Here is a 25,693-nt window from a genome sequence, read left to right on the forward strand (position 1 = left end):
CTATATTAATCTGATGCCTGTGTTTGCACTTTCTGTCCCTTTTCACAGTTGTCTGAGACTAAAGTATTCACTGCCTCCTCTCCTCCAGCAAACCACATCACACCTGGACCCAAGTAAGCCATCCTGCCCAAAATCTAGTCAGTTTAAATCCCTACAGAGAGCAAGCTTTATTTTAGAGAGTAACTTTTAATTTAATCTTTTATCTTCTACTTGTTGGCCCTCTTCCCCTAAACCACTCTTTTCTTCTACTCTTCACTCTCCCCACTCTTTCTGCTCTCTTGTCTTTTGCTTCACCTCAGTGTGGACCTGGCTAGCCTACTGCCAAAGACTGGAGTGGCTGTTGGAAGTTCTATGGACTCTGACTTGGGGGCAATAGTTGATGGTCCCTCAGCCGAGGATTTGGGCCAAAGCCTGGTGTTCACCAATTCCCACCACAATGGACGCACCGCAACACACAGCTACGCACACGCCACAGCCAACAGCTATGCCCATGCTGCCTCTGCTAGTACCAACTATGCACATGCTGCACTGGTACAGACAGCCACACATACGCACACTTACACATGTGCAAGCACCAGCACTTGTTTATGTGCCTACACACTGATATAGGGTATCGGTGTATTCAGTTTTGTTTCTCTTATCCTCCCAGTCCTCAGTCCTGGGTTCTGGTTTTGGGTCCCTGAATGCGCCTAAGCCGACACCTGCCTCTGACATCAGGACATCGGAGCAGCTCAACGGCCCTCGGCTTGGTCAGAGAGCCAGTCAGCCAATGGCCACCGCCAGCAACATTAGTGTTCCCAAAGATGCAGGGCCACCTCCACTACAGAACCCTGCTCCTGCTTTCTCCCCCTCTGTAGAAGTCAAGGCTCAAAGAGTGGAAAACGGCTCTGTTACCGCCCACCACTGTAAGTTTAAATTTCTCAAAGTAAATAAGAAATCTAACACAGAAATGTAAGGCATGGCTATTCAATCTTAATTGTTCTTGATGACAGCAATGCAAGAGGTATGGTGCACTGCAGTACAATATGTATATGAATGTATATTGATCTGCATTCTCCCCAGTGGAGATGAAGCTTCAACCAGAACCATCAGCGGTGCTCAGCCAGCTGGCTCAGAGGCAACAACAGTCCTCCATCCTTCCGACCACAGATCCTCTGGGCCTGTCACATGCTCCACAGGTTCCCACGCCGCCAGGTAGGGTTTCAGGACCGTATCACGCTATGCCATTAAAAGTTTGAAAGCTTAGAATACCACATGAAATTAGAGCTCCAACTACACCTACAATTATTTTCATAATTGAATATTGATAATTTATACCAGCAGCAGTAGATTGTGCTTCATCACCAGACCCAAACGGAATCTGCGGATTGTTATACAGTTTTCAGCTGTGATCCAGAATGAAAATCTCCAGAATTTTTTTGCTGACTGTTTTCTGCTTGGGGTGTAGATGTGGTAAGATTAAGAGTTTTATTTAAACAAATGTATATAATTTGTTTAAATTCTGTCTGCAGATTCAGTGTGGTCCTGTTCATGAGGCACTGAGCTGTTCAAAAACCACATTAATATGAGCGAACATTTAGTGTTCCTTCTGTCTTGTTTGTGGACTGTAACCACATAAGATAAGACAAGAAATATTTGGCAGTGAAACATAATGGCTACAGAGCTGCACACAATATAGTTGAGGCAGTGCCTTCTCTGCTAAAGAAATGAGTAGTATGAACACTAACCGGATGATCTGTGCTGTAAGATCATGTCAGTATCACCATCTTCACTATGTCATGTTGATCATGCTGATTTTAACATGGTAATTCCCTTCAGGTCATGAGTCCTCGGTCTCTCATATAAGAGATGGAGCTTCTCCAGGATTGAAGTTGCCAGGCATGGAACCTTCTGTTACAGAACCCCCTCAGCGGCAGCTAAAGACACAGAGACGCAGGGTACCTCCTCTCTCAAAGGTAAGCTCTTCTGATATCTGAACCTTTTTTATCAGACAAAACAAGTGTAATATCCTCCATTTAAAAATAAACATTGAGCAATGTTACTTGCAAGACATAGAAGAAACTGAAAGTCTTTTCAATAGTGTATCTGCTCTCAAATACTTGATAAGTCAAGGTAGCTAGCTAGGGGGTCACTGTTCAAAAGTAACGTATTGAATCTCCAGGTTGGAGTTCTGGGAATGTTAAATGCTCGGTCAATATGCAAAAGCACTGGGGCGAGATCCGACAGGACAATAGTCTATACGGCAAGCCTGGACAGCATGTAAAAATGGTTTGGGAATGAAAAAGTAGTAGAGTATGCCATATATCTATCAGCCCAGTGTCTTTACATAAATTGTTGAGAACAGTGGATGACCTTGGATTTGATAAATTTGCAGAGGAGTATTTATCCAGAGAAGCCTTAGCAATAATGATTAAACAGTAAAACAAATTGAGATATAAAATGAGTAGAATCAGAGTTCGGAGCATAAACATTAAGAATAGTTATGATGTTTAAGAATTGAGCCTGTAACTAGAATGAATCTCTTCTCCGGGTCTCTTTCTTTGTGTTCCAAAATGAAAGGGATGTTCATAGTATGAGAATGGCTGTACCTCTAATTCTGTGAGTGGGAAGAGAAGTAGACTTGACCCACCCGACAGTTTATACTTTTAACACAGTGTTTCTCAACGGGGGCGGTACCGCCTCCCAGGGGGCGTTCAGAAGATGATGGGGGGGCGTTGAGGTGCCCTTGGGGGGCGTTTGTTACTACATGAAGCCAATGCGTGAAGCTGCGTTCAGATAATAAATTTTAAAAAAGCAATCGCCGCGACGTCCTGTTGTATTCTTTAACCCCCCCCCCCAATGTAGCACAAGTAGACTTTATATTTCACAGTAACAGTTTTTCGTCAGATGGTTTATAGAACACAACGTTTCCTACTGTACCTGAATGCAGCTTCATTTCACGGAGAAAGAAAGTAAAGAGACGTGCGAGAGATATCGACTGTGCTTTGTTTGGCAGTCAGCTGTTCCCCAAACTCCCGGCCAGTTCAGAGCTTGTGTTTGGGGTTTTAAAACTTTCTTATAGAAGCGATAGAGGCAGTGATGTCACTGTTTACTGTACGGGACTCTCACACCTCCACAAAACAAAGCGCGATGTGGGGTTGCATTTCTCCAAATGTTTTTTTCTGCTATTTACTCGCAAGACAGGCGATAGCAAACATAGACTCTTCTAACCTAGACTCTTCTAACCTAGACTCTTCTAACCTAGACTCTTCTAGACTATTCTAAGCATTAAAAAACGGCTCTCACTAACTTTCATAGGTTGTAAACTTATTTCCATTCGGCAGTAGGTGTCGTTCTTCAAGTCATTTGTCATCACCAAAATACTTTTGTGTGTGTGTAAAATCCTTCTGCTTTTACCCCTTGATAAGTGCCAGCTTGTTTTCTGTTGGAACAATTTGATTTTAGATTTGAATGAAAAATAGATTTGAATGTTAAATTGCTAGCTGTTTCTGATTGGCTATGGTTAGTGTTTGTAATAATAATAAGCATAATAATAAGTGTGTGTATATATATATATATATATATATATATATATATATATATATATACTCACTCACTCACTCGGCTTTTTTGGATACCTGGGAAACAATACATGTGTTGTTTGTCATTCAATTGATTTTTTTAAATTTTTGATAACAATAGTAACAACAATAATAGGCCTAAATTAGGGCGTAATCATTAATATTCGGGGCAATTAGCCTACATAATATTTGATGGGGGGCGTTAGGGACCTGGATAATGGATAGGGGGGTGCTGGCACAAAAAAGGTTGAGAACCACTGTTTTAACACATTTACATAGCAGTTTTGACTAAACATAGAAACTAGTTAGTTATCACATAACCACTTGATGTCCATAATTTAAACATTTTACACAGTACAAATATCAAATTAATGAAATTGGTTAAATAATTCAGCCATGTTCTACATATTTCCGGCTTTGTCTTCTCAGATCCCATCGTCAGCAGTGGAGATGCCCGGCTCAGCAGATATACCTGGCCTGAATGTTCAGTTTGGGGCTCTTGATTTTGGGTCTGAGGCTGGTAGTGGAGCGGTAGACATGGCACAGACGTCAGCCAGGGAACGCACCCAAGTTCAGGGCCCAGCTCCAGCAACTCCAGTACCCATGTCTCTCCCTACTGGTGTTTCCACACAGCAGCCACAGAGCAGCCTGTTCTCCAAGCCAGGATCTGTGAGGTGTGTGTGTGTGTGTGTGTGTGTGTGTGTGTGTGTGTGTGTGTGTGTGTGTGGTTTGTTGGTCAGGCACAAGTTTGTCTGTTAATTTGAGGAATTTGTCATTTTTAATTTTGTACATGTGCGGATGTGTGCATCTGTTAAGCATGAAATCTTAAGCCATGCAAAAAGCAGAGCACTCACTCCATCCAAGGGCACCCAATTTGTCACTAAGATAAAAGGGTTTAGATTATGTTATTTTAGCTCAGTTACAGCTAGGAACTGCTTGTATGTTTTTAAATTAAACCAGTAATAATACATCCTGACTCTACTTCTGTCACATAGTTGGTATGTTTATTGTATATTTGTCCATCTTTCCCCATCTTCCTTTCTCTCGGCCATGTAAACAGTGACCACATGAGCAGCTTACCCACCTTACCCGTAGCCGTATCAGATCCCAACTTCCCCTCACCATCCTTGGGCTTACCCAGTGTCACGCCCTCCCCCTCCATGGGTCTTCCCAGTGCAGCCGCTCCACCCTCTTCTGCAGCCCCTACCGCAGCCAGCCGTGTGGAGAGCAGTGGTCCAAGGTCCCTGCCGCCTCATCTGGCCTTCTCTCAGAGCAACGATGTCTCGTCAGCTGCTGTCCTTACAGTAAGGATAAAGCTTTTTCTCGACGTATACATAAAGGACCAAAATGACAAGAGGATTTTGACCACTGCTGACTCCATTTTTATTTCTCGAAAGCTTAATGTCTGCTTAACACCTGACAAAAATCTGAATGATGAAACTTTGATAATTTCCTCTTCTCATAGAATGGCTACAGTGGCATGAAGACGCAGAGCACACAGGACAGTAAGTACACTCTGCAACTGGAGTGGAGTGGCAAATCCCATCCAATATGATAAATATTGATTGCTAAATGCATCCCATAGAAGGTGGAAACAGTCCTTTTAGTGGAAGTGGATGAGGTTTGATAAAGACCAGAACATACTCAATCCATCTTTCTTGTCCAACTTTTTTTATTTGTTTCATTCTTTTATTTCTCCTCTCACAATCAGTTTATAACATCAACACAAAGGCAAGGCAAGTTTATTTATATAGCACATTTTTTCAGCAACAAGGCAATTCAGAGCGCTTTACAGAAAACACTAGTCATTTAGAAACGGTCAGTAAAGTGGATAGACAATAAAAATAGGCTAAAATAGAATAAGACAGATATAAAATGAAAGAATAAAAGTTAGTGCAGTGTAAGAAATTAATAATTTGATTTAATAAAAGGCAGTCTTCAGTCTTGAAAGAGATTTACCAAATCACTAAATCTTTTTCTTTTTAACCAGCTACGTCATCGTCTAGAACAGTGAAAACGGAGTCTCCCGTTATGACGAGTGACAGTGGCCACCACATCTCCTCCCCTGCAGTTGCACTTTCCCACTCCACAGCCATCCCCTCGCTCAGCAGGTAAGACACACAGGCATTTTACATTGCATATACACTTTTTTTTTTTTTATCTGGAGATGATGATGGTTACAAGCACATATCCTAATCATTTTATGTGGAAATATATTTCACTGAATCTCCCGTCCTCCTGCTCATGTTTCCTGGCTTTTTCAGATTTAAGCACACTGACAAAATAACTTTACTCTTTTTAGTCATGTGACCAGTTCTCACTCATCTGGATCAGCCCTCGCCACGAGCTCCGCCCTCACTGTAAGTGTATGTTCATGCTTGCACAAAGACACAAGAGAACTTAAACATCACTCTGCCGTTGTGGTTATAAAAGGACATGGCATATTTGCTGAAAAAATTAGACACTATTTGAGTGCAGCTTGAGCTTTGAGCTTTTATTTATGAAGACCTCATGCCTTGAACTACAACAGTTGCTGGTTCTCTTCTCATACACCTCTTCTGCTCTCATCCTGTTCCAGCAGATAAGTAATGAGGAGAGCAACAGTAGCGGCAACCTCCATGCCTATTCATCGTCGTCCAGCCAAGCTGTCCATTCCGGTTCTTCAGCTCCCATGGCTGTCAGCAGCTCAATCACCAATGGTCTGCACCCATCTGGAGCACCTGGACTAACTCCTAATGGCACAAATGCCACACTCTCAGCTGCAGGCAACCGCACAGCACCCCTGCTCACAACCACCTCTGGTAGGCTCTTAGTTTGACAAAGGAATCAAATCTCCCTAACATATAACATATCATTTAAAAAAAAAAAGAACATTTTTAAATTAAAAATGTTTTATACACTTCCTCTTTTAATCAGTTTTTTCTGACACTCAACTAAGACTGTACAGATGTCAAGTCAAAAGTCTTTATTTCTCCTTTGCCAGGTAAAGCTCCTCCAAACTTGGCCCAAGGAGTGCCCCCTCTCTTGGCCAACCAGTACATCATGGGCCCTGGTGGCTTGCTCCCTGCTTACCCGGTAACTATACACTTTCCTAATCATTTTTTATTTGTTTTAATTAGTTCCCTTGGTTTGTTTTTTTTTAAAGGGAAAGAAGGGTTTTATGGCTAAAATATAGATGGCATCTTAAAGGGACTAACCTACCCAGAACTGTTAAGCATCTTCATTCTGTCATCAATCTGTTTTAAGTTTTCATATACACATTAAACTTAACCATGAGTGGATACATTGAATTGAACAAGTATGGCAGTGAGTTCACTCCTTATTCTATAGAGCTTTTCAGTGTAACCAGAACAAACAAAAACTCACCGACCAAACAGACCCGGAAACAAAGCGCGACAAGAAGACGGAACGAGCCCCCATTTATGTTACGCCCCAGTCTAGGGGTGCCTAGGACGCAACATAAAAAGGTCCCATCTTCCCCGTCCCCCAAGTAGCCACAAACAATTCCGTGATTAGATTAACAAAGGTATTTATTTTACATAGAAAAATATATGTATGTAACAAATGTATAAAGCTTCAGGGTGGCCTACCATAAAAGTAACAAACAAAACAATCCTAACTGAGAGATAAGCAACTAACCTAACAAACAAATGGGCAAAACAAAAGACAAAAGACTTACCTCCCTAACTAACAAAAATATGAGAAAACAAGCTCAACACATCTGGAGGTCCACCCTTACTAAACAAACGAAAATCAATATCCAATCTAAACCAAAAAGCACAAAAGGAGTGGCCGGTTGGGAGATTAGGAGGATGAGGAAGTGCCTGCTGCCCACCAGACGCCGCCATCTTGGCTCCTTATAACCAGGTTGCCTCCCCAGCTGCAGCCAATCACAGGGTCGGGCCTGAGCTCCTCCTCCAATCCAAGGACGGCTACGGCACACCTTCATTTGCATATACAATTAGAACAAAAGAGAAAAACACAGGGCACACACAGCACACACACAGCAGACAATACACAAATATGACCACAGTCATAACAATTGTTTTGGTAGGAACACACTGAGACACCCGACTAAAGCTGAGTAGAAGCTCAAAATGGGTAGAAGATAAAACTAAAGTTGAGTTTGTAAGCTACAGTGAGGTTCAGTAGAGACTCCAACATGGTACTACATTATCACCAATTCTTCTCTCCATTATCTTTATTTCAACAGCAGATCTATGGATACGAGGACTTGCAAATGCTGCAGTCTCGCCTTCCTATGGTGAGTCTGTTTAAACCTTGCTGTGTATAACTCTGGTTCTAGTATTTTGTAAATCAGCAGTTTGCTTTCAAATGTGTTTCCCTGTATGTTACATTTCTGCTACCTTTATCAAAGTAACTACTCAGAATCCATCTTCTTCATGGCAATATCACCAAATTCCCAAAGTAGCAGTCTGAGTCTCCTTAATTATTTTCTCTCTTCCTACACAGGATTATTATGGTGTAACATTCCCTGGTACTACGGCTACTATGCCTGGAAGAGAGAGTCTGGCCAATAATCCATATTCTGGTAAGTCAAATTTTATGTTGAGTTGATAGGTCTACTGCATTATGTTTCAAGATAAGCGGTTAACTCACACTGAACAATTAACACAATGGAGGAGCCGTTTCAAACTACACATCCATCGGTTATATTTTACTTTCTAGGTTTAGACATATCAGCAACTGTGTACTTATGTTTTCTTAAAGGTCTCGTGTGTAGGATTTAGGGCAATCATTGGCAGAAATGCAACATATTAATATATGAACATATAACGGTTTTCACTAGTGTATAATCACATGTAAATAAGAATTGGTGTGTTTTCGTTACCCCAGAATGAGTCCTTTATATCTACATATGGAGAGGGCTCTCCACCATGTTGCACCGCCAAGTTTCTACAGTAGCCCAGAACGGACAAACCAAACACTGGTTTTAGATAGGGCCTTTCGCATTTTCGCTTTGGCCACAGTAGTCTTTCTACATGCCACTACATCCTACACACTTAACCTTCAATTTGGTAGCTTATTTGCTTATTCATGTTAGCAGTTCAACAGACAGGCAAAGAACTTTTTGTTTTATTTTTTTCAACTCCAATAAGGTCTTCTCTACTGTCATTTTCTGTCCAGGTGAGGCGACAAAGTTTGGCAGAAATGATTCGTCATCTCCAGCTCCCCCAACCAGCTTGTCTACAGCCGGGGTGCAGTCCCAGCCCCAGCAGGCTCCGCAGGCAGGAACACAGGGGCAGGGCCAGGGTCAGCAAACGCAGAACCAGGCCTTCCTCAACCCCCCTCTGCCTCCTGGCTATGGATACACTGGTAAGGAAAAGTAAAATTTATGTTTATTGATGAGGATGGTGGCCAAATATATTTCCAGTCAAATCATCCACGCACCTCTCATTTACTCTGAATGCTAATTCTAGCTTAAGCTACCATCTTGTCTCATGTTTGGCTTCTTGCTTAAATGTTTATAGAGATTCTGTTGAAATATGTCAAGAGTACTTGAAGCTAAAAATAAAGAATTCTTAAAATGTAAAGAAATTCCAGTAAAGCCTAAGGCTTTACAGTTATTTTCAAATTAAACAAAAGTTAAATCGGAATTTTACGTAATTTCTTTTTATGTAGACAGTCAATTTGTGTTTGTGTAGACTATTAATGTAACACTGCTCTGCACAAAAGAGCCCTTCTCATCATTGTTGCTTAAAGACAATTGCCTAGTGAGCTCCTTTTATTGCAGTTGGATAATTTTTGTAACTTGCCATTTTACAGGTCTGCCGTACTACGCTGGTGTGCCGGGGGTTCCTTCAGCCTTTCAGTACGGCCCGGCCGTCTTTGTGCCTCCTGCTTCGGCCAAGCAACCTGCAATGGGCCTGGCCAACCCCTCTAATCAGTATCACCAACAGCATCAGCCCAGTTACGGACAGCATGCATATGGCACAGGTAAGACCAGGATAAAACAAGAAGGCTTTCTCTGTCACGGTCTCTGACGGAGGTTGTTTTCAGACAATTAACAGTAACAAAAAATAACATTTTTCAATGTGAAGATTGTATCCAGCTATAAGCTTTTGAATTGACTTAATTAAATTGAGCTGTGTGTCTATTTGAACCACGACCGCACAGGTTTATCTTAAATTAGTGCCAAACTATCACTGTACCACAAACCGTCACAGCAACCTGCCACAAAAAGTAGTTGAGAAGGTTACTCGATTAACTTCAACAGTTGGACTAGTTATGGTGACATTAGTGGGTTATCTGGCCACTTCTGTCTGTTTTCACAAAAGTACACAAGCTACTGTCTTCTAGAAGTTGAGAAGCTTAGCAGCAATGACTCTTTGTAATCCATAATAGTACATGTATTGTGAGAGAGGCAGGGTGTATGTACAAAGACCTCAGCATAAATTAGGTGTGTAGAGGGAGGCAAAAGAGAATTCAAATTCCAACCCTTAATACATGTACACCAAATGCTGCATGTGCGTGTGGAATCGGGCCTGTGTGTTTTTTGCTTGTGCTGCATGAATAGCTCAAACCCCCTGCTGAAGTTGGACACGGCTCAATATAGACACAACTGCCATTTTAGTCAGGTTACCTTACCGCCTCTCTCCCCTGCCCCCCCTCTTTTCTCTTCCCATCCTCTTTCCTCTTCCTTTTCTTCACCTCTCGCTCTTTCTCTCTCTCTCCCCTTCCTTTGCTCGCTCTGCCTCTCTCCTTCATTTGCTCGCTCTTCCTCCTCTCTTCTTCTGTACTCCACCTCCTCCTTCAGCCTTTGATGACCTGTCTCAAGCCCACGGTGGGGAGTACAGTAAGGGAGGGTACGGAGGCTCTGCCCAGTCGCAGGCCAAGTCAGCGGGCAGCGGCCCAGGGAAAGGTACACACACAACACATGTGCGCACACTCTAACACACTCAAACTCAGCGGACATTTCCCTGTGGGAAAAACAAATGTACTCACAATTGCAGATGATTCTACAGTCAAGAGTGTTCTGGAGAAAGGTGTGTGTATATGCACGTGTGTGATTGCACTTTGATGTGCACGTAAATGGATACATGCAAAGTGACAAAGTGAGAAACATGCCTATGCGCGTCCTCACTTAATATGCTTCTTTCTACTGGCTGGCCCCCTTCCTACTAACAGTTGAAATGAACATTGAGTGCTTATTTTTCAATAGTCAGTGAAGTGACACAGTTGTACTTCTTCCCTCTTAACCCCTTTACTTTCCCTTCTTCTCTATTGTTTTTTTTTTTTTTTTTTTTTCTCCCTTTACCTCTTCCCCGTTTTTCATTCTCCTCTCAGCACCAGGGCTATCAGGGTCGGGTACCAGTGGAGGAGTACCTGACATGGGAGGTTCAATCTACAGCAAAGCTCAGGTGAGTGACTTGCTGTCCTGTTGTATGCCTGTGTTTAGATCAAGGCTTAATGCTTTGGCTTGTTAGTAGTCTTTAAATAACCTGAATGACCTTTTCTGCAAATAATTATCTTAATCAAAACTAGAAAATTGTCTACACTTCAACAGCACATTATCTTGAATAGCCCCTTAACTTACATTTGTAAATTAGGCTTGTATACAGAAACATGATTTCATAGACGAGCGATTTTCATGGAACGCTAAATGAAATTGGCATTTTATTTTATTTCTTAAAGGATCGGATAGAATGCAAAACTGATTTTACCTTGTCATAGTTGAATAATGACAGTTTAGTGGGTAACTAGGACATACATAGAACCTCTAAATCCCATTGACACCTCTTTTCTCTGCAAATCTCAGTATTTGAAACTGCCTCTGAAAACGGGCGAATCTCAACGAGCCCCATAGTTGACGTCAACTATTGCGGCTCCTCCTCATTTGGCTCTAGTCTTTCTCTTTGTCACGCCCCAACATTTGCATAGGCTACACAACTGACCTGAGATCAGTTAGTCTTCTGAATCTAGGTCGTGCAGATCTCAGAAATTGTATACATTGTTCATATGCTGTTTTACCATTAAATTCACTTCTGAGACTTTTTTATGCGAGAAATCAACTATGTAGAGGTCAAATATGGGCCGTTTTACGAAAATTGATGTCTAAATGCAAATTTTTTCCGACTGTGTGTCGGAGTTCAGAGGCTGGCGCTGCCTATGTAGCTGCCTCGCCGCCTGGCCTGCCTTCCTTCACAGACCCCGACCTGCTGTGAGGTAGATGGAGCTCAGTCACGGCTGGCAGCCCACGGCACTTCATACCCGCGCAAAGTCACAATTTTGGGCTAATGGACTACCAAATGCCCCTGCCCTGACAGAGCTCCAGGGCCTCCAACTCCCCTCTTCCTGCTAGCTAAACGCCCGCTGTATGTGAGTGAAAGCGCGGTCAGCGAGCTTGTTACGCCAGCATTCTCTTACCACAGATTCTAGTTAATCTTATAATGTGTGTAATTATAATGTGTTGAGTTATTTAAACAAACGATTGGGGAAATAAACGCCGCTTGTCCGTGAGTCTCATTGATAGAGCCTGCGGCTGGATGGAGCTCTATCAATGAGAGCTAGCTAGCCTCCTCTTAGAATTCCTCTGGAATTCCCAAATATTCATTAACTTGAAATCTGACACAGTTGTTAGCTTTATAAGACATTTAGTTAGATGTTGTATACATGGTGTGACGAAATTCAAACTGTAAATATACTCGAATTACGACCAAAAATGAAGCTAACTATCCGTGGTTTGTAGCTAGGATTGAAGGGACAGTCACAGCTAACGAAACACCTAGTCTTCAAAAATATTAATTAACTTGAAATCTGACACAGTTGTTAGCTTTATAAGACATTTAGTTAGATTTTGTATAAGTGGCGTGACATGTGTGTAACATGTAAGAGATTGCTGGTGTAACAAGCTCGCTGACCGCGCTCTCACTCACACAACGGGCCATTTAGCTAGCAGGAAGAGGGGAGATGAAGGCCCTGGAGCTCTGTCAGGGCAGCGGTGTTGGTAGTCCCTGCTGTGGGCTGCCAGCCGTGACGGAGCTCCAAGTACCTCACAGCAGGCCAGGGTCTGTGAAGGAAGGCAGGCCGGGTGGCGAGGCAGCACCAGCGGCTGAACTCCGACACACAGTTTTACCAAATTTGCAATTAGCCATCAATTTTCGTAAAACGGCCCATATTTGATCTTTATATAGTTGATTTCTCGCTTAAAAAAGTCTCAGAAGTGAATTTAATAACGAAATAGCCCGACAAACAATGTATAACTTTGCAGTGTCTGAAATATGAGGCCTGCTGCCGAGTCTCATGTGTTTCTATGTAGTTTGCTCAAACCAATCAGCGCGTAGCTCATTCTGAATATTAATGAGCATACCATATTTGGAAGAAAAGCTCTTGTTCCAAATGGAGCCATATTCACAGGGTAGTTAAAGTGATGGTTCGGAGTAATTTACCCTAGGGTCCTTTGCACCATGACCTCGAGCCAAACACCCCCCCCCCAGAAGCTTTTTTCACCTGGGTCTAACCATTGACATATATATTAATGGACCAATAGACCCCGTTGCTCTGGACGGAGACCAGTGAAGGCTATTGGAAGCACTTTTCCGGTGATGGCCAGCTTTACTGCGCAGCCTCCAACTGACAGAGACAGCGTAAATGTGACGTGAGCAACGTGTCTGAAAGTTGTAAGTGTTCTGGTAACTGTGCCACGAGAAATCTCAATCATTCCCAGTCTTACAGAGACGGAGAGTGTAGGTATATGTAAGGAGTGAACATAAGCACAGGCTAATTATTGCTAACTAACATGCTAGTTAACATTAGTAATTAAACCTAAACAACTAACGTAAGTCGAAACTGCCTGCGAGCTTCTCCTGTACTATACGGTAATTCCTCTACTGTGCGACAGTAAGTCACTTGGTTATGACACAATCGTTAGCCTATTTTTACAAAAACGTCTGCTACGGAGCCATAACGTGAGGAACAAGGTAATGGAACCTTTTATACGTTGTTGTGTTTCTTTCGAACTAAACAATGGACAAATCGAGTCTTTAAACGCTTCGGATGTAAAGTTATTCTCTGTCAAGTGACGTAAAAAAAAAATGGCGGTCAGCGGAATGCTAACAGGAGGTGATGGCCAGTTAGCAACAAAATGGCGCCATAATGGCTCGAGTTCTGAAGCGAAGCTTACCCCCTTGGGTCTAACACTGGGCGAGTTAGCGTAGAGTAGCGTTAGCCGCTGAATAGCTTAGCGTGGGGCTAATGGACCCACGTTTGTATCTCTTAAATGACCCCACTAATAATGCCCGAAATGATACCAAAGGTCTACACTAGTATATATAGGTTATGCTCTCATAAAACGATGGATTGGAAAGTTTGTAAGTACACCAGAAGTTTATGAACACTTGCCTGCTCTCTTCAGCTCTCTGTTGCTGCTGCTGCTGCTGCTACCTGCAGTTAGACGAGTGCTTAGGGCCGTCTATAAATTACTACACTGAAAAGAGATACAACAAAAATATGTATTAATTTAATGATTTAAATAAGGTAATGTCTCCAAACTTACCTCAATTATTATTTGACTCCTGCTAGTTATATTACAGCACTTACTTTAAAAAATAAGTTAAATTAAAAAATATTTTTGTTGCATCTCTTTTCGGTGTTGGTATTTGTAGACGTCCCTAAGCACTCGTCTCACAGCAGCAACAACAGCAGAGAGCAGAAGCCAGCAGGCAAGTGTTATTTACATGAACTTCTGGTGCACTAACTTCCAATCAATCGTTTTATGAGTGCATATCCTATATATACTAGTAGTACATTGTACATTATCGCATTACTAGATGCGGTCATTTAAACGATACAAACGTTAAGTCCATTAGCCCGCGTAAGCTATTCAGCCTACTCACGCTAACTTTTAGACCCAGGTGAAAAAAGCTTCTGGGGGGGTGTTTGGCTCGAGGTCATTGTGCAAAGGACCCTAGGGTAAATTACTCCGAACAATCACTTTAAGGGCCTAATAAAATACCATTTGGGCAATTTTCAGCCCAACCAATGTTACATACCCCATTAGGAGACCTTAAGGAACAGTGTAAAATACCCTATATAATCATTCTATCACCCCTTTAACCTATTGTACATGCATATGTACTTAATCAAGTTGACCTGTATTTGCAATGTTAACCTCTTCTCTCGGTTCTCCTCAGTCATTTGACAAGCAGGGCTTCCACACGGGGACACCGCCTCCCTTCAGCCTTCCTTCAGCGCTAGGGGGAACAGGTCCCCTGAACCCTGGGGGGGCTCCTGGCTATGCCCCTGCTCCCTTCCTACACATCCTGCCGCCACACCAACAGCCCCACTCCCAGCTGCTGCACCATCACCTCACACAGGACGGACAGGTAAAATAAAGTGTCTATGCATGCATCACGTTCTGTCGACCCAGAGTTTCACAACATAAGTTTGCATCCTAAGTTTTTTGAAAAGACTTCTTGATGTCATGAAGTAGCGTGGGATCATGGGAGGAGTTGTCTTTAAATGTCTATAAATCTGATGTGACTCAGGCAGAAATAATGTTCAGAGTCACGGACGAGTTACTGTATTATAGTTTTGTTCGTGTTACGTCCTGTCATTCTTTTTAAAGAATATTTTTTGGGGCATTTTAATTCCACAGGACAGATGAAGACATGAAAGGGGAGAGAGAGGGGGAATGACATGCAGCAAAGGGCCGCAGGTCGGAGTCGAACCCGCGGCCGCTGCATCGAGTAGTAAACCTCTATGTGCGTCTGCTCTACCAACTGAGCTAACCCGGCCACACGTCATGTCATTCTAAGGAAATAACCGCAGTGTTTATCGCAAAATCCGATTCAATTTGTGGTGGTAGCTGACTGGTTAGTCTCACATTGCCAGACCTATGTCCACAGTGCTGTGGAGTAAGATCTGGCTACACCACAGATTTGCTGCGGACGAAAGGTCAAACAAATTACCTCCTAAATCCTTTACTAACCACTTTTCCATAACCCCGATGGTAAACGTCATGAGGTCAAGAAAAGATGTGAAAGACAATTCATAAGGAATTAGGAAAAGACAACCGCAGTGCAAGGAGAATCCGACTGCTCTTACACTCGGCTGCGTAATCACGCAACGTTGGATGTTATTGACGTGGGTCTGCCGGTGAAACTACACTGTTCCAAAGGTTAAATGGTTGCGAGTGGGTGAAAGAAATGGCCTACATTATGAGGACAATATTCTCTAAACTATAAACACAGCAGAGCTGTCCGCTGCTGCTGTGCACATGCGTAGCTTCTTTGATTATTTCAGAAGCTAAAAGTTTAGTTATGTTTTCTCTGTCTAGTTTATAACTACAGTTTTTAGTTTTGCGGTTTAAATATCCCATGATAGGCCCATTAGCTGCATGGACATTACTGTGCGCATGGAATAGTTTAGTTACTGAAAGCAGCCTCTCATTAAAGTAAATCTTTAAAGACGTAACTGATACATCACTACAATAAATCATTTAAAAAGCAATAGCCTACAGAGACTGTAGGGAGGGAGGGAAAGTAATTTGTTTGAATGGATGATTTAAGCGTAATTGATTCAGGTGACGTCAGCCAATCTGCGCATTCTCACAATATTCCTATTTTCACACATGGTCAAAATAATGTGGTCATATCTGTAGTGACTTTTAACAAACCCTATAGCCTATATTGATATAAGCCACAAGGGACAAACAGGTGAACTTGTTTCAGACGCTGCTCTGGGCTAAAAATAAACAAATATTCAGTGCGCTGTATAACTTTGGATTCAGCGATCCATTCATTCACAGTTCTGTAATTGTAGAATTACTGTAATAATCTGGCGTGTTAGCCAGCTAGCTGCAACTACGCTGCATGGATCTGGTGTTTGTTAGCTGATAAAGTAATTTGCAAACGGCAAGGTAACGTTAGCTGGTTTACCAGCCAGATCAGCCCTGGGAGTCTAGATGAGCAAGCTAACACTAGCCAGCTAAAAGCACAATATCACAATATATTTTATGTCCGCGTCTCCTCCAGGGTTTTTACTGGTGACAGACCGAAGACCTTCAGTTAGACGCTTTAGCAACTCAGATTTAGCCAGGTGCAAACCCCATCGCTGGGGGTCTCATCCTGGATTGCACCGACTCCCCTCCGGATCAGCTAACTTTGTTACCTCCGGTAGTGCTGCCACTGGCCACCAGCTCACTGTGACCACAGCGCTTGGTTTTGTGCTGGCTGAATCAGAGTTAGTACAGTCGCTAACTGTAGCTCTGTCTCAAAACTGCCTTCCACTTTCCTCCCACAAAATGTGGTGTGCGCTAGCTAGCTAACTTAGCATAGGTGAGTCTACTACCTAAATAGCTACTTTAGTAAACGTTATGTGGCAAATGTAATCGTGGGGTATCCTAGCGCTGTTATCGTGGTCAAAACGCTCTTGTGAGCATCTGGAACATTGTTGTAATGTGCTAACGTTATCATATAGTTTATCCACCAAGCATTAGCATGAGCCATTTGTCTTGCATGTACAGTGCCTTGCGAAAGTATTCGGCCCCCTTGAACGCTTCGACCTTTTGCCACATTTCAGGCCTCAAACATAAAGATATAAAACTGTAATTTTTTGTGAAGAATCAACAACAAGTGGGTCCCAATTATGAAGTGGAACGAAATTCATTGGCTATTTCAAACTTTTTTAACAAATAAAAAACTGAAAAAGTGGGCGTGCAAAATTATTCAGCCCCTTTACTTTCAGTGCAGCAAACTCTCTCCAGAAGTTCAGTGAGGATCTCTGAATGATCCAATGTTGACCTAAATGACTAATGATGATAAATAGAATCCAGCTGTGTGTAATCAAGTCTCCGTATAAATGCACCTGCTCTGTGATAGTCTCAGAGGTCCGTGTAAAGCGCAGAGAGCATCATGAAGAACAAGGAACACACCAGGCAGGTCCGAGATACTGTTGTGGAGAAGTTTAAAGCCGGATTTGGATACAAAAAGATTTCCCAAGCTTTAAACATCCCAAGGAGCACTGTGCAAGCGATAATATTGAAATGGAAGGAGTATCGGACCACTACAAATCTACGAAGACCCGGCCGTCCCTCTAAACTTTCAGCTCATACATTGAGAAGACTGATCAGAGATGCAGCCAAGAGGCCCATGATCACTCTGGATGAACTGCAGAGATCTACAGCTGAGGTGGTAGACTCTGTCCATAGGACAAAAATCAGTCGTATACTGCACAAATCTGGCCTTTATGGAAGAGTGGCAAGAAGAAAGCCATTTCTTAAAGATATCCATAAAAAGTGTCGTTTAAAGTTTGCCAAAAGCCACCTGGGAGACACACCAAACATGTGGAAGAAGGTGCTGTGGTCAGATGAAACCAAAATCGAACTTTTGGCACAATGCCACAAAACGTTATGTTTGGCGTAAAGCAAGCAACACGCTCATCACCCTGAACACACCAATCCCACTGTCAAACATGGTGGTGGCAGCATCATGGTTTGGGCCTGCTTTTCTTCAGCAGGGACAGGGAAGATGGTTAAAATTGATGGGAAGATGGATGGAGCCAAATACAGGACCATTCTGGAAGAAAACCTGATGGAGTCTGCAAAAGACCTGAGACTGGGCCGGAGATTTGTCTTCCAACAAGACAATGATCCAAAACATAAAGCAAAATCCACAATGGAATGGTTCACAAATAAACATATCCAGGTGTTAGAATGGCCAAGTCAAAGTCCAGACCTGAATCCAATCGAGAATCTGTGGAAAGAACTGAAAACTGCTGTTCACAAACGCTCTCCATCCAACCTCACTGAGCTCGAGCTGTTTTGCAAGGAGGAATGGGCAAAAATGTCAGTCTCTCGATGTGCAAAACTGATAGAGACATACCCCAAGCGACTTACAGCTGTAATCGCAGCAAAAGGTGGCGCTACAAAGTATTAACTTAAGGGGGCTGAATAATTTTGCACGCCCAATATTTCAGTTTTTTATTTGTTAAAAAAGTTTGAAATATCCAATAAATTTCGTTCCACTTCATGATTGTGTCCCACTTGTTGTTGATTCTTCACAAAAAATTACAGTTTTATATCTTTATGTTTGAGGCCTGAAATGTGGCAAAAGGTCGAAAAGTTCAAGGGGGCCGAATACTTTCGCAAGGCACTGTAGCATTTAGCCTATCATTGTAGTAAGATGGATGAAATATCATTGAATTAGGTTTTTATTTGGATTACTGTGTTGCAGAATGACATGTTAATTAATGAAAAAAAATTAAATAGAAAAAATGCTGTATTACTGTTACTAATATAGTATAATTCTGTGACATTGTGATTTACAATTACTCTCTGACGTATTATCTGGTGTTCGAGGAGTTAGCTAAATTAGAGCACCTAGAGGGGTCAAAGGTTATATGACTCCATTGACAGTTGACCAAATGACACAAACTGTCTAATAAAATTACAGATTTGACGGAGTTTTAACATTGTTGGAGACATTTGTGATAATCCACACCCACAAAAAAGGTTCCTGGACATGTTCTTGCAGCTAGAAAGAGCTCATTAACCTTACGGGAACTTAAATAAACCTGTTAGGTAGTTACATTCTTTTAATTATTGACTGAATTGATTTCTTTTCTTTGCAGGGTGGTCCTGGTCAGCGCGGTCAGTCCAGCAGCATGCAGCAGAAAACCCAAGGCAGCAAGTCCAGCTATGTTAACTCCCCCTACTGGGCCAACTGAGGAATGTTTCCCACTCCCCCCTTCCCCAAAAGGCTGTGTGCGTGTGTGTGTGTGCGTGCGTGTGTGTAAAGCTAAAACAAAACAAAAAACAGACACACTACCCTCACAATGAGCAACCTTGGGCCTCCTTGCCCCGCTCCCCCCACCTCCACAAGTCCTCATAAGTCTTTTGGGTTCTCTCTTCCCCCCCACTATTTTCAAAATTCGTTGTACATGTAAGATATTTATGTATGTATTTATATATATATACTGTATATGTAATAGTAGAACATGAAATGTGGTTGCTGCATTTTATTTTTGAAGGACTTTTTGTTTACTTTTTCAAAACTGCAGGAAAAGATGTTACATTAAGACAGAATATGATGATGATGATGATGGTGAGAGCAAGTGAAGAAGAGAAATTATCTAACTTCCTGTAAGAAACAGAAAAAAGAGAGAGCTATAGCACTGATTGCGTATGAGGACATTTCAGACGGGGGTGGGGTTTATAATAACTAACTGCATCTGTCTCGTCTTTTTTTTTCCCCCTTTTTATACATAACTTCCTGAATGACCAGGCTCATCCCAAAACTTCATTTTTTAGCTTCCCGTCTTTCCCCTACTGCCTCTCTCCCTCTCTTCTTCTGGAAGGCTGCCTACTCTCCTTTTATCAACACCTTCCCTTTAAAAACAGACCTGCCCATCTAAATTTTATATTTTAATTTAATTTTAACCATTATTTCCCTCGAAATAAAGTTCTGAGCAGTTGGAAATCTGACTTGTATGAGTTTTTTCTATTTGTGTGCACTTGCTAGTTTTTACACATGGGTTTTCTTAGACACTTGGAAGTTTCTTATTTAGTTATGCAATGTCAGAGATGGAAAATAGTCATAGAAACTTGGAGCATTACATGGAAATGATTGCTGCCTGTGGTTATGTAAAACTTTTCAAACTTTGTCTTCTTAGCCAAAATATATTGAAAAGGTCTTAATCATTACTAAAATTAAGATTCAAGCAGAATCTGATATGACAAGACACCTGAAATTTTCATAGTTGATAATCAATGTAATGTTTATATTGCAATCAGTGTTCTGTTGCTGCTGGTAAAACATTCTCTTCCTTTGGCAATTTGTAATTATCAGCACAAAATTTTTTCAAGTGGGTGTACATTGAGAGAAATTTGCACTGATTGCCCCATTATTTCTGGTCTGTTTATATATATATATATATATATATGTATGTATGTATGTATATATATATATGTGTGTGTGTGTGTGTGTGTGTATATGTGTGTGTGTGTGTGTATATGTATGTGTGTGTATATGTATGTGTGTATATGTATGTGTGTGTATATGTATGTGTATGTATATATGTGTGTATATGTGTGTATATATATATGTATGTGTATATATGTATGTGTATATATATATGTGTATATATATATATATGTGTGTATATATGTATGTGTATATATGTATGTGTATATATATGTGTATGTATATATGTGTGTGTATATATATATGTATGTATATATGTGTGTGTATATATATATATGTATATATATATGTGTATATATATATATGTATATATGTATATATATATATAAAATCCGTAGATTTGATCTTAAGCTTATCTGATAGTAGTACTTTTGACCTTTTGACTGCTTTTAGGATATGATTAGCAATGCAAGTAAGCAATTTAATTTCTCACTACAGCGGATTAATACGGAATTGAAAACAGCTAACTTTTTCTGCTTTAAATTTGCAAAGTCGTGTGAAATTAATTGAACAACCTATTTTCCAAAAAAAAAAAAAAGAATAGTTACCTGAAATGAACATTTTCTGTAATCTGGTTGCCATAACTGTGTTCTCTGCAATAGTCTTTTAAGCCAGTTGGCCATATGGTAACCCAGCTTGAGTCAGACACAGTTGGCTCCATCATAGGACACCTGCTTTTCCCATGAAATGGATAATCTATGGTGCTGTTACAAAATGACTTACTACAAAGTAAAAACTGAAGGGGCGTCCAGCATCCTGGTGGCTCACCTGGTTGAGCGTGCGCCCCATGTACATAGGCTCAGTCCTTGCTGCAGCAGTCTGGGTTAGGTTCCGACCTGTGGCCCTTTGCTGCATTTCATCCCCCTCTCATTCCCACTTTACTCTCCTCAGCTGTCCTATCTAATGAAAGCCGAAAAAATAATCTTAAAACTGTTTTTTTTAAATACCTCAATATTACAAATTAATGTGTTCCTTGGCTCATGACTAAGCACAGCACAAACCTTTAAATATAAAAGATGAAACAGGAAAGTTGGAGAATGTGATTGGGCTGAATTCTTACAATAATTCAACACAATCACATTCACTAAGTTGGAACAAGTATGCAGTCATGCAAAACAAATGTAAATAGATGTGGAAAGCCATGCATGTAAGTTAAACTGGGATATTGCCCTCTGTTTTGGATTGTCACAGCCCCATCTGCTGTTTTAAGTGAAGCAATAATGCAGGAGAGAGGGGTTTATGGGGAGGGAACTAAGATCATTTCTATTTCTAGTTTTCGAATAGTTGCTCTTTGGTCGTTGCAATATATTGTAATTTCAATTATTTTTGTAATTGGATTTGTTTTATTAAAAAAGCCACCATTAAATAACATGGTAGACAAATCTGACAAGTGGAAAAAATCTGCTTGGGCCATGACTTCCTTCCTATTCAATGTTACTGTAATCATTTATTTATTTTAGAGCATCACATCCATTCGCAATGATATCCAGGTATTACACGTTTATTGGATGGTAATATTCAATTTATCTTAAGGATTTTGGAAATTCTGTAAAGTGACAAGGATGGATCTGTCAGTATCGTGCAATGAAAATGTATATGAAAATATAATAAATACAATGTTAAAACCAACGATAAATTAGTTTGTTAGTTTCAGTTACTTTGCTTTAAAATATAATACTTTCTCTAATCATTGTATAGTGAGGGAAATAATGTAATTTAGAGCATAGCACGGATAATGTGTTTCGGAACAGTAATTCTTATACACCTGTAAAAGTGTAAATGGCCATGAATATGAAAATATTGACAGAATTCAACTGCAATCTCTTATATGTAATCTTATCAGTCACCATTAGGTGGCAATGTATAGCTATGTCTTACAGTATGAAGTCAACTGTTTGGTCCATACCTCCATACCATATACAGGAGGACTTTTTTGACACAGGAGGCCAGACCAGGTGGGTCACTCACAGCTTACAGGTAGGCTACATATAAAATAATTTCTCTTATTTATAAGATATCCTTTCATATACTGCATAACACTGACCTGGGCACTTATTAAATGCACAGTTGTGAGTCATATTTGGGACTCAAGAAGATTAACAAACCTAGTAAACACAGGCAATTAATACATAATGACCTGTGAACTGTCTGTTTTAATTGATAACTCATTACCATACCGAATGAGTACCATGGAGATTAGAACATTGCTCGCAGATGCAGGAGACCAAACTTTTACTTGTCTATAGCTCTCTCTCTGTCTGTCTCCCCCTTCTTCCATCTCTCTCAACAGAATGTATAGAGTGTGAGTGCCTCCAGAATAGCCTGGTATGTGGCTGACAAAAGAGAGGGTAAAGAGAAGAAGGGAACGGCAGTGATTGGAGAGTAAAATGCCGAGCAGAGAGGATGGAAGTTCGGTGAGTGGCAGGTGCTATTGTGGCTAAAGTGCAGAAGCCTAAAGCTATAAGGTCAAAGGTCAAAGTGAAGTTGAAAGGTCAACCTTTACTCCCAGGAAGCCCACCCAGTGAGAGTTACAGATAAGGGGGGGTCAGAGAGAGCATTGAGCCCTAGGAAATAACTGAAGAAACAGAAAGGTACAAGAAGGAAAGGAAGAGGAGTAAAGACAAAATGCAGCGTAGATCAAATCAAATGAATGAAAAACGAACTTGAACCAAACACATGCATTCGTTAGAAAAAGCAGATGCAGGCAAAAAAGGAGAACATCTGGAAAGGAAAGGCCATCATCGGTAAAAGTGCAGACAGAGAGGTGTGGAGGAGCAGTGGTGGATGGGTAATGATAAGATGCACTTGAATACAAGAGGGGCACACATGTTCAATAATGCCCCTGTGTTGATGGGACAAGAACATCATGTGGGAGGTTCTCCCCAAGAAATGTTGGGCTTTATACTGAATGAACAAATTAGCTGTGTCCTTGGTAGAGGAAGCTAGTTGGCTGCAGTTTCCTATTGGAGCCTTCCATTGTGTTGTATCATGGGGGCTGTGTGTAGTTTTTTTTTTAAGGTTGCGTTTGGCAAAAACATGGGATGCACTGTTATTTCATTGAAAAGGCACAGGAATGCACACAGGAATGCCCCTCAGAGTGTTTGTTGACACTCATGACCAATCCGCTCTCAGATGTTGACAAAGACGTTTTGTTGGGGTTCACTCGGTTCACTCCCTGGAGAAACACGGGGAGCTGTGAGGCTGTCACACAGGATATCGCGACATTTTAGACCTGAATGGAAATTGGGGGCCCTGGTTCTCAAGGTGGCCTCGTGACCTGGGTACTTGATTTGGATACTCAAATCAATTTCTGCTGTGTTTTGTCTCCTCTCCTTTTTTTTTCCTTTAAATTACAAGCCCCTCCATCCAGCTGAATGGCAAACGCTCACTGGGTGTTTTTTTTCTTAACTCCCTTTCATCTCCATCTGGGGGACCATGAGATGTTCTTGTCCCCCTGCTTGTTGTGAGATGTGACAGCAGGGTCCATTCAGCGAGAAATTGGCTGCAATTAGTGCAATTATGCTGATTTTCACTTGTGTCCCATGCAGAACAGAGTTTTTGCTGTGCACAGAGACATCCCCAGGAAACTGCTGCAAAACAAAAACCCATCAATCAACAAAGGCCTTGAATGAAAGGCTCAACTGCAGATAATACCGGCACATTCCATAATGACAGCATTTAGTCAGCTGTGACCTGTGTTGCGATGAGGGGCATGACATCTAGAGCTTCACTGATTGAGGGGAAATATGCAGTAAAGCTGGTAAGAAGAGCAGAAGGCCTGCACGGCAGTGGTGGATGCGTAACCCATACCGTATAGGGTTATCTGCAAGGTTGGTTACAGTATGAGAGCGTTAAACACACCGGAGTTCAGCTCATGTCCAGGGATATAGCAGAGGGTAAACCCACTCAATCTTATTTACCCAGTTCTTTGCAAGATGTATTTACTGTAAGCAATCCACACTATTAACCATAAATCAAGAAAGTCACAACAACAAAAAGAATCATCAAATTGATAAAGTTGGAAGAGGGTGTTTTATGGGAGAAAAGAATAATTCCATCTTTTGTTTGAATATATAATAGTTTTTTTTTTTCTGTAGCTGTTTCCCATTGGATGATGACTGAGGTGGAGGTCATGGTTTACCCAACTTTACATTGGTATGTCTATGTCAATATTACCCAGGAGACTGACAAGGCTTGCATTCAACAGCAGATTTCAAGGTGTGGGATGGGAAAGCAGTTTCCAAAATGTAATGCATCCACTTGTTAACTAGTGGACATTTTAAAGCCATTCATGTACAGCAGTTTGTATCAGCTAATAAAATGTGACACACTAGCAAACATATTGTTGATGGTTAGAATACAGCTCTGTTGTCTCAGTAAAAAAAAATTGACTCTTCTGTAAACTGCGAACAAAACAAGTCTAGAAAGCAATACATAGATCAATTTTCACTGGTATTGTCTTGTCTACAAACAAAACCCCAAAATGTGGAAGATACCATAATCTGTTTCTCAACACGTTTCCTGATGTCAAACTCAATATTTAATCATCTCAGCATGTTTGATAAATAAACTTTCCTCTTTTACACAATGCTTTGGCAGTATTATTTCTTAAATAATAATAATAATTAATAATAATAATAATAAATAGTGGGCCAAAAAATAAACAATGTGTTTTCAAAATGACTCTGTTCTGGTCTTTGTCCTTTTTTCTTTTCTATTATAAAATATCTAGGATTATGAATAGCCACCTAATATTAGACCCGCCTGGGTTAAATAGGATCAAAGCAGGGTCAGGGTTAGGTTGGGGTAAACATGGGGTCAGGGTTATGGTTACTCCAAATGCACCAATCTACAGATTCAAACATATTGTAACTTTTGATGTCAGTTTGTTGTAATGCCTCCTTGCTTTGGAAGTAGCCACATGAACATGTAAACTGCAGAATATATAAACAGTTTTAGATGTTTCTTTTGTAAGTAGGCCTATGAAAATCAAAATAAAGAATAATCCTAGGTTAACTTCCAGACAGCTATTCTTAATTTTACCCGGGGGCCCTTCTGGAGCGAGCCCTTGAAGCTTGCCCCCGAGTGGCTCCCTGGCCCCCAGTTTGACCCCCGTGCTGTGTCTGGTCGACGGGCGAGATGAGTGTCTTTAAGACCCAGCGGAGCTCGGCAGGGAAACCCCGCGGCTTT

The 25,693-nt window shown here is 41.2% G+C and overlaps 1 protein-coding gene across 4 annotated transcripts in view; it reads left to right on the forward strand.

Annotated features, from left to right (window-relative positions):
- The window catches only part of LOC120561477 (ubiquitin-associated protein 2-like), a 28,712-nt gene extending 8,708 nt beyond the window's left edge, over positions 1 to 20,004 (forward strand). Inside the window, exons 10-30 of one of the 4 annotated variants that reach the window (XM_039804647.1) lie at positions 49 to 113; positions 300 to 531; positions 650 to 905; positions 1,063 to 1,194; positions 1,819 to 1,955; positions 3,990 to 4,234; positions 4,621 to 4,864; positions 5,026 to 5,065; positions 5,551 to 5,671; positions 5,863 to 5,920; positions 6,139 to 6,361; positions 6,544 to 6,635; positions 7,774 to 7,824; positions 8,034 to 8,112; positions 8,709 to 8,897; positions 9,348 to 9,518; positions 10,339 to 10,443; positions 10,535 to 10,567; positions 10,869 to 10,942; positions 14,714 to 14,905; positions 19,152 to 20,004. In XM_039804647.1, coding sequence (XP_039660581.1) covers positions 49 to 113; positions 300 to 531; positions 650 to 905; positions 1,063 to 1,194; positions 1,819 to 1,955; positions 3,990 to 4,234; positions 4,621 to 4,864; positions 5,026 to 5,065; positions 5,551 to 5,671; positions 5,863 to 5,920; positions 6,139 to 6,361; positions 6,544 to 6,635; positions 7,774 to 7,824; positions 8,034 to 8,112; positions 8,709 to 8,897; positions 9,348 to 9,518; positions 10,339 to 10,443; positions 10,535 to 10,567; positions 10,869 to 10,942; positions 14,714 to 14,905; positions 19,152 to 19,247 — 2,835 coding nt within the window. In that variant the 3' untranslated portion in view covers positions 19,248 to 20,004. The remainder of the gene's footprint in view (positions 1 to 48; positions 114 to 299; positions 532 to 649; positions 906 to 1,062; positions 1,195 to 1,818; positions 1,956 to 3,989; positions 4,235 to 4,620; positions 4,865 to 5,025; positions 5,066 to 5,550; positions 5,672 to 5,862; positions 5,921 to 6,138; positions 6,362 to 6,543; positions 6,636 to 7,773; positions 7,825 to 8,033; positions 8,113 to 8,708; positions 8,898 to 9,347; positions 9,519 to 10,338; positions 10,444 to 10,534; positions 10,568 to 10,868; positions 10,943 to 14,713; positions 14,906 to 19,151) is intronic. The other 3 variants (XM_039804649.1, XM_039804650.1, XM_039804651.1) reach the window with 3 other exon arrangements.
- The last annotated feature ends 5,689 nt before the right edge of the window (positions 20,005 to 25,693 follow it).

Source organism: Perca fluviatilis, chromosome 6 (assembly GCF_010015445.1).
Source record: "Perca fluviatilis chromosome 6, GENO_Pfluv_1.0, whole genome shotgun sequence".
Classification (NCBI taxonomy): Eukaryota; Metazoa; Chordata; class Actinopteri; order Perciformes; family Percidae; genus Perca; species Perca fluviatilis.